The 17,965-nt window shown below is 36.1% G+C and overlaps 1 protein-coding gene across 10 annotated transcripts in view; it reads right to left on the bottom strand.

The window, feature by feature from the left end:
• The window catches only part of LOC150104251 (uncharacterized), a 1,804,220-nt gene that overhangs the window by 479,209 nt on the left and 1,307,046 nt on the right, over positions 1-17,965 (bottom strand). For 9 of the 10 annotated variants that reach the window (XM_090396244.1, XM_090396248.1, XM_090396245.1 and 6 more), the window contains exon 34: positions 13,856-17,155. The exons of the other annotated variant lie outside the window; for it this stretch is intronic. In XM_090396244.1, the coding sequence (XP_090252370.1) occupies positions 13,856-17,155 (3,300 nt within the window). The remainder of the gene's footprint in view (positions 1-13,855; positions 17,156-17,965) is intronic. 10 annotated transcript variants of the gene reach the window in all.

Here is a 17,965-nt window from a genome sequence, read left to right as displayed (position 1 = left end):
AAGAGCATGGTTAGTAAGGGTGTGCAGACCAGATTTTTTGTGTGGAGAGTGGTGAGTGAGTGGAATGGATTTCCAGAATTGGTTGTGAGTTCCTTCAATAGATTGAAGGAGAGGTATGATTTGTGTGTACACTGGTAAATTTGGGTCTCCTATGATGAGTCTCTGGATTCCATGTAGATGCCTTAAAATAATAATAATATTGTAAGTGGTTTCTGATAAGAACTCCAGTTTTGTAGCTTATACTAAAGCATGAACCATATACAAAACAATCATCAACCATTCCCATTTTAAATTTTAAAAGGGCCAACAGTAGAAATCTTGCTGAGAGATATATATTTAAAAATATAGTTCACCTTTTAGCATCATTCTTTTCCTTCAACTCCTGCACAGATGAGCAAGGCAAATAACTTTCTGTCATATCAAAAACAGTGATCCATATGATTCATGTGGTCTTTCAGCAAAAAAGACATCAAAAGACTCTGAAATAATTTAGATCCAAAATGTTTACTGGTGTTTACGGTATCTCTCCTGTTATACTCAGAATTTGTGCTCAAGAACTAACACCCATCCTAAATTGGCTCTACATTGTTCTGTACTCAGCTGACATCTTTTCCACATGGAAGCAAGATTATATTCATGCCTCTTCTCCCCCCCCCCCTAAATGCTATAAATGTCTGTCAACAAACTACTGACCCACTGCAATTGCTTCAGTCCTCTCAAAAAATAACGTCCATGCAGGTTCATGGCTGATGTCTTAGCCTACATCACCCATCCTGTATGTGTGTGATGCTGTGAAAAGGTTTTGAAAAAACAAGTGTTGTAGCTACTGACATTTTCTGAACATCTGATTGAGTCTGGCAGTGAACTCTGTTCAGTAAATTGATATCCTTTGATTTACCTTACATCCTCTGCAACTGGATAGCCAACATCCTCTCTGATTGATCACTGCAGATGACAGTAGATGGGTTCCTTCCTTTGAACTTCTATTCCAATGGCAGGAGTGCCTCCAGACTCCGTTCTATCACCTACTTTGACTACTATCTCAAATAGTCTTAGTTTTCATGTCTTTTTTACTTGTACTTTCATGGATGCTGCTCCACTGAACTGGCATCCATCATTTCCCATTAAACTCCTTAAAATATGAGCAGCAGTAAATTCCAAACCCCTTTTCCTTTTGAACTTTTATGCCATCTGCCTCTGTACCCTAGAACAGCCTTTCTTGAAAAGTATCCCCAAACAACTAAAATCTCCAGCTTTTCACAAAAAATGTCAGTAAGATCCTTTATTCCAAAACCTTGACTACAGTCAAGGTTTGGGAATAATTACATACTGTAACTTCTTCCATTGTTAGAAGGAATGAAGGAGTAAATATATAATAGATTAATCTGATATTTCTCTGGGAGCGAAAGCGAAATTTTGTCCATAGGTAGCTTTTGATGTAAAATTGAAGAAAAATTAAAAACCAGGAAATTTTTCTATGTAATTAGCACCAAAAAAAAAAATCAAACTGGGAATTTTAAACTACTTTTGCCTTACTTCATAGCAGTACATGTTGAAGTAACTCATTTGTTCCAGAATGATACCTTATTTATTCTGGAATAAATTAAAATAGCTTCTGTGTTCACTGGAGGAAGAGAACAGAGAAGAGAAAGAACACAATGATTCTAGCCTTTGATTAATTTATCTTTACCAGCTAAGACAAATGATTTTGTTGCATGGGCTTGTTCTGCTGGATGATTATGGATCGCCAATCATACCATGAGTAATGCTCTTTCACACAGTGTTCCTCAAACGCTATGACTATTAATTATTCAAAAAGAATATTAATAGGTTTCTCATCCCTTAAGCACTGTGGCATGCACACGTCACAAATATGCAATAAGTTCTGAAACCTGTCACGGATGAGATTGATTTTAAAAAAAAAAAAGTGGGGTGGGGGAGAAATAATGGTTAATAGGTTTGTGAGATAATGTTTAAATGGACACTATGGCTTAATGGACACTATGGCTTACTGTATATCATTTTACAGAGAAAATGGACATGACTATAACTGGTTCCGAGGTTTTAAAAAAATTCAACTCAGTAACAAATGTTACACAAATCAATGGAGACTGGCACTAGAGTCGCCGTAGCACGTGGCGGGAAATTTGAGCTGTGCTGAAGAGTGTGCTTTTTAATCGGTGAATAGTCCGTTTTCTATGTTTTTGTAGTGCTAAGTGTTTTCTGGAATACGAGTGTCCTTCAGTAGTTGTTTTTTGAAGTTAGTTGTTGTCGCGATATTGTGTATTTTGGTTACTGAGAAGAAGGGGTCGGAATCAAATGCATAGCGATGGAAGACAATAAAGGATAAGTTTTCATTATTAGTTATTTCATTTATATCTAGTGTACTTAAATGTTCTGTTTGTAATTGTTTTACATTTTTATAGTTATACTCCGTATTACTTATTTAGCATTTATTTTTTTTGACACTAATTAGCGACACTATTTTGAATAATGGCGGCAGTTAAAATTAGAAATGGCATATCGCCAAGTCCCCCCTTCCATTTAAGGACTCCATTTTGCGCAATATTATACAGGATTTTGTAGCATGCGAGACTTTCGGAATGCATGCGTCCCAGTAGTTGTATATGTGGCAGGAGAGAGAAGGGGGAAAACGTATATGCGCAAAATACAGGCAATGGGAGGAACTTGGAGATTTAGAAATGACCATAACTGACCTCGTTGAGTCAGAGACGGGAGTTCTCCACGTAGAGAGATGACTGGTATGATAGAGGGCGAAAGAAGTATGAATAAAAAAATAACAGTGGGGAGTATGGAAAGGTTGAATGATTCTGAAGTTTTAGGAGATGGCCTCAATTGGGAGGGAGGTGAATGGCAAATAAGAGTGGCTGACTTACAGAGAGAGAGAGATAGATGAGCTGAAAGAGCAGGTGGAATGTCCAAGAAATGAAATGAGAAGTGTGAAAGATGAGATTAGGTGGTTGGAAGAGACGAATGCAAAGCAAATCAGAGGAGGAGTGAGAGAGAGAGTTATGGGAGAAGATGAGAGAATAGGAACAATAGTAGAGGAGAGAGAATGAGAGAGTTATTGAAATGGTAGGAGAAGAGAGAATAGGAACAGTATAAGAGATGGAATGAGAGAGTTATGGAAGTGATAGAAGAGGAGAGAATGGGAACAGTAGAAGAGAGGGAATGAGAGAGAGTTGTATGAATTTTATAGAAGAGGTGAGAATAGGATAAGTGGAAGAGAGACAGAATGAGTGTCAGATATAGGAATGATAGAAGAGAAAAGAATGGAAACAGCAGGAGAGAGGGAATGAGAGGAATGCAAGGGAGCACAGGGACTAGGGATAAAGTGATGTCAGGAAGGCAGGGGAGCACAGAGAGTGTTATAGGAGAGAGAGAGAGAATGAGGGATGCATGTGAGCCGAGGAACAGGGAGGTAAGAGGTGTCATGTATGGGGACTCAATGAGCCACGGTGTTCAAGATAGGATGCGTGAGGAGTGTTTGCCAGGAGGAACAAGAGAAAGTGTGGCTATGGCAATTAAGAGAGGTGATAGGGCAGAAGAGATGATCATGATGGTAAGAACAAATGACTCAAGTGGTAATGTAAGTAGGGCAGCGAGAAATATGAGATTCTTGCTTGAGGGTATATGAAAGAAGACACAGAGGGGAAAGATAGTATGTGTGTTGCGTAGGTATGATAATGACGAGCTGAGCAGAAGAGCGGTGATATTGAATGGCATAATAGCAAGACTGTGTCAGAAGAGAGGATTGGAATATGTGGATGCTTGGAGTGCGTTTGAGAACAGAGAGGAATTGTATGCAAGAGACCGCTTGCATTTGAATGAGGAAGGATGTAGGAATCTGGAGAGATTGCTGTTCTGAATGAGTCAGTGTGTTCCAGGGTGGATAGAAGCAGGGGTGGCCTCTTGCGGGAATGGGTACTTGGCAGAAGGGGAATGACATCAGGTAACGCTGAGCCCAGTGGAGTCTAGAGGGGATAATGCTGGGTATAGAAACAATGGCATTTTTATGCTTTATACTAATGCCAGGAGTATTCGGAATAAGGGAGAGGAATTGATGGTACTGATAGCATCAGCCTGGCCAAGGATTTTTGGGATCACCGAGACATGGTTAACAGAAGAGAATATAATAACAGTAATAGAAGTTGCTGGGTACAGTATTTTTCAGCAGGATAGGGATGGAAAGCGTGGTGGTGGAGTACTGCTTATGATAAGTGACGATCTATGTCCTCTAAGAGTGGAGGCTTTGGAAGGCTGTGACACTAATGATTTTGAAAGCATATGGTGTGAGGTAGAGGTGGGCAAGACAGAATATTTAGTGGGGTGTTGCTACAGACCAAGGAGCACAGAGGGTGGATACCAGGAGATGTTGAGACAGTTGAGCATGGCAAGTGCAAAGAAGAATGATTGTTATGGGAGATTTTAACTACAGAAGTATAAATTGTGGAGAGGAAGATGCATGTAGCAACAAGGGAATGGAATTTCTAGAATTCTTGAGTGACAAATGTCTTAGGCAACATGTAGCAGAGGGAACAAGAGGTTCAAGAGTTTTGGATTTGGTTATAGCATCAGAAGAGTTGATAATAACTGAGATGACATCTCTCCTGCCAGTTGGAGATTGTGACCATGTGGTTTTGACTTGGAAAATGAATAGACATGCAGGAGCATCAAAGAGATGGGAACATATGTGGAATTATAAAGCATTTGATTATAATAGTCTTAGACGTCAACTTGGAGAAGTTTCGTGGAGGGAGGAATTGGAAGGCTGGGATATCATTAGTGCTTGGGAAATTGTGAAGGAATATTTGTTAGCAGCAGTGCTTTTTTTTCTGGTGGTACGCAGTACCGGCACCTTTTTTCTTAAGTTTTTAAAAATTTGCGATATATTGACAGCAAAAAGGTGAGTTAGCCGATCTCATATGGAGGTAGCAGGGTTTTTTCTTCCGGAAACTCGGGTTTTTCATCCCGCATACAGACAAATCGGCCCTTCAGAACACACGCAATTTACAGACAAAAAATACTAGTTGCGGTGGTGTTGGAGGTGGGTGGTAGATGGCGTTGATGGAGATGATTGTAGTAGAGGTTAGGTGTAGAGACAATTGTAGGTGTCCTCCCACGATGAGTCTTCGGACTCCTTGGAGGTATCAGGAATAATAATAATAATAAAATGTATTATAAATATTCCGGTAGATAGTACTGTGTTCACGAACTGAATTTTCAGTTTTGATTACTCATAAGTTGGTAACCTTATTTCGTCTTTCATAGATTGATATGCAACCAGAAACAGGAAGTTGTGTTCACTTCGGATTGCTTCCAATATCAGTTTGTCAGTTCTATATTCATTCTGCAACAGGCAGGTGTTCACGTGAGTTTTGAATTAATCTAAGTTAAATCAGTGCAATCATTGTTCAAAATGAGTACAGTAAGAAGTTACTTTATGCAAATGAGTAAAAAAAAGAAAGGCTGAAGAAGCAGAAATTGTTGAATCTACTTGTGATCCTGTAAAACAGAAAACTAGCACTGAAAATACACTTGGTGAAGAGGATCACAAAACCAAGACCGAAGATCCACGTGGTCAAAAGGAAGCAGATTCTGATAATGATTGGGCCGAATGTTGGACACTTTTGCGCTAAAATGGCTTCTGCGAGAGAAACGAGTGGCTGTATGTTAAGAATAAAATGTTGGGCTGTAAAATGTGTCGTGATGTAGGAAGTCTTCCGTTGATAAACACATGGGAACGAAAATTTCAGCAGAGTGGGCAAATGATAAAATCAGTCATACTGGAGAATCTCGCAAACAACAGTTAATGTCATTAAGATTTACGATCATAAGGAGAGTGTAGCACATAAAGCATGCAAAAAATAAAATCTGAAACAAAAAACGAAACATTAGAGAAAGTTTTCCTAAATACTTTGTCTCATAATAAAGACGTAACAGGAAAAGTCTTTCACTTACAAAGTTGCAAGGAGAAATCAACCATTTAACAACTTTGAAGACGAAATAAATTTACAGGAACTTAATGGCCTAGACATGAGATATATTCTTCATTCTGAAAATGCTTGCATTAACATTGTGAGCCATATTGCAAATGAAATGAGAAAAACATTAATAGACAATATAGTGATCTCCAAGAACAAAATATCATTACTTGTTGATGAATCAACAGCTTGATTATTTTTGTTCATGTAGTTCTTCATGAACTTTCAGCTCCTGTGAGTCTTTTCCTAGATTGGATCGAATTATCAAATGTAACTGCTAGAGGAATTCTAAACTCTTTAATTAGTCTTCTTGAATGTTTAGGATTATCTAAAGATTACTTAAAGGAGTGTTTATTGTCTGTAACTTGTGATGGTGCAGCTGTGTTGTTTGATGTGTGTAATGGTATAAGGAGGCTAATGCAAGAGAAGTTTCCTAGTGTTATTTTCTGGCATTGTGCTAGCCATCGATTTGAATTGTCTGTTAGTGACACAGTGAACAATGTGGCAGGAATGAATCGCTTTAAGAGTTTCATGGTCAAACTTTATGTGGCTTATTATGCTTTACCTAAGAATGCTAGGGAACTACAGGAATGTGCAGTGACTGTAGAACTTCAACTTCTTAAAATTGGCAGAATTTTAAGCACTCGCTGGGGTGCATCTAGCTTTCACTGTTTCTGCAGTGTGACAAGACTTTGAAGCCCCCGTCCATCACTTTCTGGAGACAAAAGAAGACAGCAGAAGAAACAAAACAGATCACTTTCTTTATGAGGGCCTTTTAAGAAAAATAACGTCCTGCAAGTTTGTTCTTAATTTGTGCCTTATGTGTGATGCTCTCCAAGAACTTAGTTCACTAAGTCTAGATTTACAAGATAGAAATATTGACTTGTACAAAGCAGACAGGAAGATAAAGGATACAGTTCAAATTTCTGAAGAAAGAATTGAAAATCCTGGTCAGTACTACAGTATTTCTCTTCAAAGTCAGAAGAACATGATGTTCAAAGGGATTGAGCTCCGCAAAAATGAAAGACACAATCCTGAAATAAGTTCATCTGCTTTCTATAAAAGTCTGAAAGAAGCTGTTGGAAAGCATCTGCTTGAAGGAGATGATGCTGATTTGCATGAATGTACTAAGATTTTAGATTCCAAGTATTGGCCAGAAAATCCAGAAGCATCTGATATTTGGTGAAGCTGAAATTAAAAAGTTAGCATGCAAATTTCGTTTAAATGAAAGAGAACCAGATCATGGTTTCTGTGAATATCTTCAAGGAAATAAAGTCCCGGACATACTTCCTCTAAAGCACACTTTGGGCACAATTGCAATATCTTCCAGTGAAGGGGGTTTTTCTCAGATGAATCTTGTAGTAACTTCATCTAGATCATCTCTACTTGTACGGACAACTTCTGCTCTGATGTTCATCAGGATACTAGGACCTCCTCTCACTCAATTGAACCCTAGCAAATATGTGGACCCATGGCTACTCTGTGGTCGTCATTCTGCAGTTGATACCAAAAGCAAGAATCTATCTAGAGATGATTAGGGTATATCGGAGGATATATTAAAAGTGTGGAAGTTGCTGTAATAACATCTTCATTGTAAGTACCGGCACATTTTTTTTCAGAAAAAAAGCACTGGTTAGCATAAATGGAAAGCTGTATTCCATGAGTGAAGAAGAGGCTATGGAAGAGATATAAGGAGACAGATGAAGAGACGATGCATGAAGAATATAAGACACAGGTCAGGAGAGTGACTACTATGGTAAGGAAGGCGAAACTGGAATATCAGAAAAGATTGGCACTTAGATCCAAGGAAAATCCTGGGGAATTTTTTAGTTATGTGGCCAGTAGGAGGAGAAATGACTGTGGAAGAATGACATTGTGGGATAAAAATGGGAATAGAGTGACTGATGCAGAGGATATAGTGGAATTGTTCAATGAACACTTTATTGGATTATTTCATCCTGGAGGAGTTAATTTGAATACTAGAGGGATAGGGCAGGTTTGAGGTTTAGAGGTGCAGGAGGAGAGTGTGTTCCAAATACTGAGTACGCTGGATGTCAGTAAAACTGTGGGACTGGATGGTATTTCACCACGAGTTTGGAGAGAATGTGCTAGGGAACTGACAGTGCCTTTCACCTGGCTTTTCAATGAAAGTCTGGCTGAGGGAAAGGTGCCCATGGAATGGAATGAAGGTAAGATAGTGCCATTGCATAAGGGTGGTAGCAGACTGGAAGTCTCTAATTATAGGCCAGTTTGTATGTCATCAGTAGTTAGTAAGACCTTGTAGAAAGTAGTGAGGGACTGTATACAGCATTGGGCAGATGAGGGTAATGTTATCTGTGAGAGTCAACATGGATTTGTGAAGGGGCACTCATGTTTTAGCAATATGCTAGCCTTTTATAATAAAGTTACAAGAGCATTAGATGAGGGAAAGACATATACTGCCATTTTCCTAGACTTAGCAAAGGCATTTGACAGGGTGCCACATGATAAGCTGAGATTCAAGTTGCAGCACATGGGTCTGGATGTCAGATTGGTCAACTGGATTCAGGATTGGTTGTCCAATAGGTATCAGAGAGTTGTGTATGGTGGAGCAATATCAAAGAGGCAGAAGGTTACAAGTGGGGTTCCACAGGGCTCAGTACTGGGACCTATATTGTTTAACCTTTATATTAATGACATTGCCAGTGGATTGCAAGGGGATATTCAGTTGTTTGCAGATGATGTGAAGCTAGGAAGGGTTATTAGTAATAGTGCAGATGTGGTAGCCCTGCAAGAGGATTTGAATAAACTAGATAGATGGGGAAAAATTTGAATAAGCTGGAGGGATTGGGAAAACAATGCATGAACAATATAAAACTAAGGCCAGGAAAGAGACGAGCACAGTAATGAAAACAGAACTTGAATATGAAAAGAGATTAACTCTAGTAGAGATTGAACTACCCACTCAGTGTACACAAAAGCTAGATAGGGTTTAAAGGCCTCGCCTACTCCCTATAAGGGAACAAAAATGCGTTATCTTATTTATATATATTATATTATAGATAGATGGGCAAATGAATGTGGGTATCGGTTTAATGCAGCAATATGTAAGGTCTTGAGGTTTGGGACACATCGATGGGACACTGCATACTCTATGGGAGGAGTTAAACTGGAGGAAGTAGGGGAGACAAGAGATATTGGTTGATGATTGATAGAAATTTAGGAGACATATTGCAAAGGTAGTGAAGGTAACACAGAAGAGGACTGCTGCAATAATGAGAAGGACACTGATCTGCAGAGATAAAAGTGTTATCATTTCGTTGTATAAGATTTCGATCAGACCACACTTAGACTATTGTTCTCAGATCTGGTCCCAGTATTTGAAGGGGATAAATTAACTATGGAAAGGGTACAGAGGCAGATAACAAAGATAGTTTCAGGACTGTACAATGTTAGTTATGAGGACCAGCTGAGGGAGTGTGGACTGCAGAGTTTGATGGATAGAAGAAGGAGAGGTGATATGATTGAGACTTTTAAACTGTTGAAAGGTGGTTACAGGGTTGACACTGGGGAGTTCTTTCACTTGGCTGAACAGCAGGAAGGAGTCATGACAAGGGGCCATTCCTGGAAGTTACGAAAGGAAACTGTGAGAAAGAGGGTGAGAAATGGTTTGTTTGCATGGAGGGTGGCTGAACCATGGAATGCATTGCCTGATGGAGTGGTGGGAGCGAGAGCGATCAATGCTTTTAAGGAGTGGTATGATACTTTGTGTTTCCCACGAAGGACCTTCCTCGATGAGTCTTGATAGACTTGTTTCTTAGAAAGGACCTCCCATGATGAGTCTTTTGACTCCATGGAGGCCTGAATAATAATAATAATAATAATAATAATGTTTTTCTTATTCTAATTTCAGTGTTTCAAATGATAATAAATGAAATGGTTGGTGGGAGATCTGAAGTTAATGCCTGAAGTTGATGAAAAACACTGATTTGTGTAACATTTGTTGCTGAAATGACATCCCAGGTCCTGGTTGGAGAAAGTGACCATATGGCGTTAACTTGGGGAAATGAACAGGTGGGCAAAAGTATCTAGGAGAAAAGAACATATATGGAATTATTAGAGGAGTGTGTGTGTGTGTGTGTGGGAAGGATAGCGAGTGTGTTACCCAACTATGATAATGCAGAGCTGAGGAGAAAAGCATCCATAATGATTAGCATAATAGTGAGAACATATCAAAGAGAGGCTTGGATTATGTGGATTTAAAACAGAGCAGTATAAATTTGAAATGGTAAACAGCATGTAGTAGTACTAAGGGAATGGAAGTGATGACATTTTGAAGGACAAATGCCTTAAGCAACAAGTAGTAGAAGGAACACAAGGTTCAAGAGTTTTGGATTTGGTCACATCATCGGAGGATCCGATTGTAACTGAGATGACATCTCAGGCCGTGGTTGGAGAGAGTGACCATGTAGTCTTAACTTGGGGAATGAACAGACAGGCAGAAATAAGTATCTAGGAGAAAGGAACATATGTGGAGGCAGGTATTTAAAATAATCTTAGAAATCAGTGGCAATTCTGTGGAAGGAAAAATTGGAAGGGCGAGATATCACCAGTGCATGGGAATTAGAAGAAATGTCAACAAACAATATCAAGTAGAAACCACAGACGAAGAAAGAGTTATGGAAGTATAAGGAGAGGGTTGTGGAAAACAATGCATGAACAGTATAAAACTCAGGCCAAGAAAGAGACTAGCACAGTAATGAAAACAGAACTTGAATATGAAAAGAGATTAACTCTGAAATCCAAAGGAGTTCTTTCGCTATGCAACCAATAGGAGGAGAAATGACTGTGAAAGAATGACATTGTTAGACAAAACTGGGAGCAGAGCAACTGATGCAGAAGATATAGTGGGCTTGTTTAATGATCACTTTATTTGGGTATTTCATTCTGGAAATGTAAATTTTACTGCTACAGGTATGGAGAAGGTTTAAGTTTTAGAAGTACATGAGGAGAGTGTGTTTTAAATGCTAAATACACTGGGTGTCGATGAAGCTGGAACTAGATAGGATTTTGCCACCTGTTTTGAGAGAATGTGTAAAGAACCGAGAGTTCTGCTAACTTGAGTTTTCAATGAGAGTCTAGTTATGGGAAAGGTACCCCAAGGAGTGGAAAGAGGGTAAGATAGTGCCATTGCATAAGGGGGAATAGTAGAATGACAGTGTCAAACTATAGAGCAGTTTTTATTTCATAAGTAGCTGCTAAGGTCTTGGAAAAATCGGTGAGAGATTATATACAGAATTGGGTAGATGAGGGTAATGTTATCTGTGAAAGTCAGCATGCTTGTTAAGGTACGCTTATGTTTTAGTAATCGAATTGCCTTTTATAATAAAGTAATAAAGTAAAAAGAGCAGTTGAGAGAAAAGCATATACTGCTTTTTTTTTTTTTTTGTTTTTTACAAAAGCATTTGACAGGGTGCTACATAACAGGCTGATATTTAAGTTACAGGTTTTAGGTTTAAATGTCAGGACAGTGAATTAGATTGAGGATTTCTGCCCGATAGATATCAGAGAGTTGTTACAAGTGGGCTCCATGAGGCTCAGTACTGGGTTGATTTATTTTTATATCAATGACACTGTCCATGGAATGCAGGGGAATATTCAGTTGTTTGTTGATGATGTGAAGTTTGGAAAGGTTATTAGTAATTGTGCAGATGTGGTAGCACTTCAAAGAGGATTTGAATAAGCTGGATGTTGGGCAAGTGAATGAGGTTTGGGATACATCAATGGGAGGCTGCATACTCTGTTGGAAGAACTGTACTAGAGAAGTGTAGTAGGCAAGGTACCTTGGGGTTGTAATTGATTGAAACTTGAAGTTCAGGGGATATACTGCAAAGTAGTGAAGGTAACTAACTCAGAGGATTGCTGCAATATTAAGAAGAATACTGACCAGAAGAGTTATGATTCTATTGTATAAAGCCCTGACTTGATTATTTTGCTCAGCTGTGGTCACAGGGATTTGAAAGGTAAAAGTTAGCCTTGGAAAGGGCACAAAGACAGATAACAAAAATGATATCATGACTGTATCATGTTGGTAATGAGAACAGGCTGAGAACATGTGAATTGCAAAGTTCACATGTTCTCATGTTTTTTTCGCATGGAGGGTTTTTGGACTGTGGAATGCATTGCCTGTTAGGGTAGTTAGATCATGAACATTGAATGAATTTAATGAGTGATATGATAGACTGTATGCTGTCTAAGATGGGCCTCTCACATTGAGTCTTGTGACTCCATGGAGGTCCTGAATAATAATAAAATAAGATTATTTAAATTAACGGGATATTAAATCCCACATTGTTTTAAAACCGAATAAGAAACTCAAAGATCAGAATCAAAACGTTTCATGCCGAATATAGTTATTATAAACGTATCGGCGACTACTAGTGTAAGCTAAAGCACATAGTTCAAGTACGTAGTACAAACTAGGGCAACTCGTTGCAAAGGTGGAGAAAGTTCTGATCGTTATTCTTAGTATTTTCCATAATGTAAAACCCATCTCCTAGGAGATGTATGATGTTATACATTATGGTGGGAGGTCACTACCCAGACCAGTTTTGATCTTTATTCAGATCTCATCAGTGAGTAGCTAGACCAAAGTATAATACTAAGGGTATAGCGAAAAGAACTTATATACTCTGCTATATGAGTTGTCAAAAAGGTGCACCCATAAATTATTTAAAGTAAAGAGCCAATAGGCTTCATTTCGGCGATGTAAAACATGATTTAAATTAAGGGGATATTAAATCCCACACTGTTTAAAAACTGAATAAGAAACTCAAAGATCGGAATCAAAGACTTTCATGCCGAATATAGTTACTATAAATGTATCGGCGACTACTAGCGTAAGCTAAAGCATGTAGTTCAAGTACGTAGTACAAACTAGGGCAACTCGTTGCAAAGGTGGAGAAAGTTCTGATCGCTATTCTAGTATTTTCCATAATGTAAAACCCATCTCCTAGGAGATGTATGATGTTATACATTATGGTGGGAGGTCACTACCCAGACCGGTTTCGATCTTTATTGAGATCTCATCAGTGAGTAGCTAGACCAAAGTATAATACTAAGGGTATAGCGAAAATCGGTCTGGGTAGTGACTTCCCACCATAATGTATAACATCATACATCTCCTAGGAGATGGGTTTTACATTATGGAAAATACTAAGACTAGCAATCAGAACTTTCTCCACCTTTGCAATGAGTTGCCCTAGTTTGTACTATGTACTTGAACTACATGCTTTAGCTTACGCTAGTAGTTGCCGATACGTTTATAGTAACTATATTCAGCATGAAACTCTTTGATTCCGATCTTTGAGTTTCTTATTTGGTTTTAAAACAATGTGGGATTTAATATCCCCTTAATTTAAATCATGTTTTACATCGCCGAAATGAAGCCTATTGGCTCTTTACTTTAAATAAAATAAGATTAATCTATACTTCAAATTATATTTCTTTCATTAATTTTACTGCAATAATTTTGATAAATAGAAGTGATGAATGAATCTATGAACCAAAAAAAAAAAAAAAATAATAATAATAATAATAAAATAAATAAATAAAAAGACTTATTGGTAATGCTGTTTTAAGAATATATTAAGACAAATATAAAGAAATAAACTTGGTAATGCACAACTCAAAATTAATAATCATATTGATACATTAGCAAAGAAAAAAATTTAAATTAAAAAAAAAAATAATAATAATAATATATTTCATGAAGTTTTTGTATGCAATTAATTTTTTAGAAACTGAGAACATTTTTGCAAAATAACTTTCAAAAACTAATATAAGCTATCTTCAAAAAAACACTAGTATACCTGCCATACAAAGTGGTGCACTAGGAGTTATTGGCACAGCAGCTTGTTCAAGCACCTGAGTAGTCTGGTCCCATAGATTTTCTTGAAGTTTAGATGCTTGAGCCATATCTTCCGACATTATAGCCTCCATTTTGCTTGAAGTATGATCTTTCAAAAGAGGAAATTCTTGAATATAATTTTTATCTATGCTTTCAAATGAAATATCAAAGCACTCATATTTCTCTTTATCAACTTTTTTACTTGTTGAATCCATAAACATTGCTTCATTGGTACTTTCCATAATCTGTGAAATATCTTTTTTTTCTTTGTCCATTTTGTTTTTCTGTTTTGTTGTATCAGATCTTTCTACATTCTGCTGAGAAATTACTTCAGTTATGGATTTTTCAATTCTCTCTACTTCTACCAACAAGTTTTCTGGAGAAATATGATTTTGTCTTATTTTGGACTGCATTTCACTATTGTCTGTGGCAAATATTTCTTGGTCAAAGGATTTTAATATTTTTTTATCTATTTTTGGGTGTGATTCATCCTTTTGGATTAGGTATTCCTTTTTCAACTGCACATATATATCTTTTTCTTCTTCTTCTAAAGTTTGATCCTCTGTATGGGAAACCAAATTACAATTTTGTCTATGAGAAGGTTCTTTTTCCAACACTTGCTCCATAATCTGATCTGGCAATACAGAACTCCATGCTTTGATATAATTTTTTGCTTCATCATTTTTTGTTTCTTCATCTTCATTTAGATCATCATTATGTGAAACAGCAGGAAACTTCATAGTTCCTTTTTCATTTTCTTGCATTTCTTCTGATATAATATACTCTGCAGCATTTTCTTTATATGGCTCAGATACCATCGCACCCCCTGTCACTTTTTTCTCACTGATAATATTATTTTGAGTTCCTGAATGATCAGAAATATCACTATTTTCAATTTGTACAATGGTCCTCCATTCTGTGTCCTGTACCTCATTTTTTTCATCCTGCAAAGGTTTCATTTTAGCTGCATCACGAATCACTCCTGAGAACTTGTGATTATTCTCTGCATTTATATTTACAATGTGATCATTGAGTGATAGAGTCATATCAATTATTGGAAATTTTTCTGGAATGACAATGCTATGATTCTCTTCATTTGCAACAATGCTATCTTTTTTTTCATTTTTCTCACTTTCCATAGGAAATAAAACAGATTCTTTCTGTTCTCTTAGGAGCATTACACTTCCTATTTTTATATTATCAGCATCTACTTCTGAAGGATTCAGAATGTGACCTTGTTTTATATTTCTTTGATTATGTTCTTTAAAAGTTTCTGGCATCTCTTTCTGAACCATGATTTTTTCCGGAGTAATACCACACACAGTATTTTTTTTTTCTTTTTCATTTGATTTTTGTTTACTCATTTCCACTTGGTGATGTTCTTTATTAATATTATTTTTTTCGTTATGTACTTCTTTTTCCAAAACCTCATCAATAGTTTTGTCTGTTGGAGTAGTAAAAGAAAAACATTTTTTACTCTGTAGATATTCTATATCTGATTTAGGTTTCTCCTCTGCCTTCAACTCAGTTGCTAATTGTTCTATTTTCAAGTTATGAGGTGGTACTGCATGATTTTTATTAGCTTGTATTTCTTGGATATACTCTTCACCTTTCATTTCTTCCCTTTGTTTTAAAAAAATATCTCCTATTTCATTTTGACAAACAATCTCACTTAGTTCAGGTATTTTATGTTCTGATTTTAGTTCAAATTCCAGTTCTCTATTAGAGTCTGAAAGTATACATATTTTTTCAACTTCTGACTTTAATATCATTTCATCATTAATACTTTTGTCCTTTGTTACCTCATCTTTAAATTCAAATTCTTCTAATTTCATCTGATCTGTGTCAGTCTTTTCTATCGTATCTTTATATTCCCCAGGAATTGCTTCTTTTATTATATTCTGTTCAAAAATTTGTTCTCTTATTTCATTTTCTTCATTTATAAAATGCTTAACTTCAAAGTCATGCATTTTTATTATATGCTTTAATGCTAATTCTTGAAATTTCTCCTCATTTATATTTTTTTCCTGTGCATTTACCTGCGATAGTAACTTGTCTTCAGTTTCTCCTTTTTCTTTTATTCTTAGATCTTTGGTAAGTGTATTTTTTTCAGTAAGCTCCTTGGGCATTTTTATTTCAGAAATATTTGCTATTTGTTCTGTTTTTTCAGAAATGTTTATATTTGGATCTGGATGTTCATTAATATCTTTCATTTTATTTTCCAAATCCATTTTTGACCTATTTTTTTCATCTTCAAAAGTCAAAAATGATGAGTCATATTCACATGATACTGCAGTTTGTCTTATATTAAAATCATTTAGATTTCCAGTTATTTCTTTTTGAAGATGGACCTGCTTTTCTAAGCAGTGAGTATTATATAGATTCACAGATAAATTATGATTTTCCCATTCCTGCACCTCTGATGTTAATTTTTTGTCCATTAATGCACTTTCTTTATCAACTATAGTATTCCAGGAAGTATCATTCTTGTTTTCTTTACCATGTTTTTTAAAGTTTTCTTGAGTATCCAAGTTTCCAATATTTTCTTTCTGAATGACTTCCATTTCCTTTCCTTGTTCCCTAATGTCTGTTTGTTCTGATAAGGACAACTGATCACTCAAAGCCATTACCATTTGTTCATTTGATTTTATCACTTGTTCTTGTAATTCTGGCTCTGTTACTTTCTGCTTAGTTGTAAAAGAAGTCTGTGTTATAGTGCTCACAGTTTCAAAATCAGGTAATGGCTCTGTTCTGTCACTTTTATTTTGCTGCTTATAATTGGATAGTTCACATGTAGTTTTTTCCTTTGTAGTTATCTGGTGAGTTGTTGATAGGTCTTCATGTGAATCACCTGATGTTTCTGACTTCAAAGTTATTATATCTGCAGTGAGATCATAAAATTCAGTATGATCATTGTCTAACTGGGATAATTCTGTGCTTATCTTATCGCTGACTGTAGAGCATTCAGGAATGTTATCAGATTTAATCTGGCCCAGTTGTTCTATGCTGAAACTATCAAAATGCTTAAATTCAGATCTTTCTTCTGAAATATGCTCTAGAGGGATATTATTTTTTAACTGATAACTGGATATTTCACTAATATTATTCTTTAATTTATGTTCAGAATCTAAATACTGTACAGAAGAAACAGATATATGTTTTTGCTTCTTTTCTGCTGATGATTTTTCCTCTTGCATATTTTGCACCCTTCTACTTGTCTGCAGTTGGTCTACCTTCACTTCATTTTTAAGGGTCTCAAATTCTAAAAATGAAATGCAAAAAAAAAAAATAATAATAATAATAAAATAAAATAAAATAAAATAAAACAAAGCAAGAAAGGAAAAAAAATAGCAGAAAGTACATATGGCATAATGCACAATGTATGTGTTGAATACTGGCATGCTGAATGCATTTAAAATAAAATCTATTCTTTAAGAAGTGATCTATTTTTAAAATATGATGCCAATAAAAATAAGCAAACCCAGAAAAGAGAGTGAGAGAGAGAGAAAGAGAGAGAGAGAGAGAGAGAGGTTTCAATGTTACTATGCATCATTAAGAATCTAATGCAATATTAACTAAAAATAAGAGAAGCTGTATCAAAATATTATTTATTTATTTATTTATTTATTTTAATGCTAATCCCACCCATAACACATAGTAAACCAAGAATACATTTAGAAATGTAGGTGGGTTATGGGCTAGCTTATTTAAAAGCAGTGATCTGTAAACCAAATATGGTCTTTTTTTCAATGTTTATGCATAATTTGTATGTATTTCATAAGAAGAATGTGTCTCACACTGAGTAGTGAAAGGCAATCAACATCAAATGTGCAGATATTAATAAGCTGAACATACAGTATAAGCTGGATTAATATATGAATATTTACTTTTCAATACAATTTGATTATTTAGAAATAAAAATAAGAACGACAATCGTAATTACTTGACCAAAAGAGATAATGCAAACTGGAAAAGAATTAATGCTTAGAAGTAGCAAGACATATCATAAATTGCATACAAATCATACATTAAGATGTGTCATCTTGGAGTTACTTTTTTTGTATCAGGTGAA

This window comes from Typopeltis vanoorti, chromosome 8 (genome assembly GCF_054136105.1).
Source record: "Typopeltis vanoorti isolate ZY-2024b chromosome 8, IOZ_Tvanoo_1.0, whole genome shotgun sequence".
Classification (NCBI taxonomy): domain Eukaryota; kingdom Metazoa; phylum Arthropoda; class Arachnida; order Uropygi; family Thelyphonidae; genus Typopeltis; species Typopeltis vanoorti.
The sequence above is the reverse complement of the archived record's forward strand: the minus strand, read 5'-3'. Positions and strand labels throughout refer to the sequence as shown.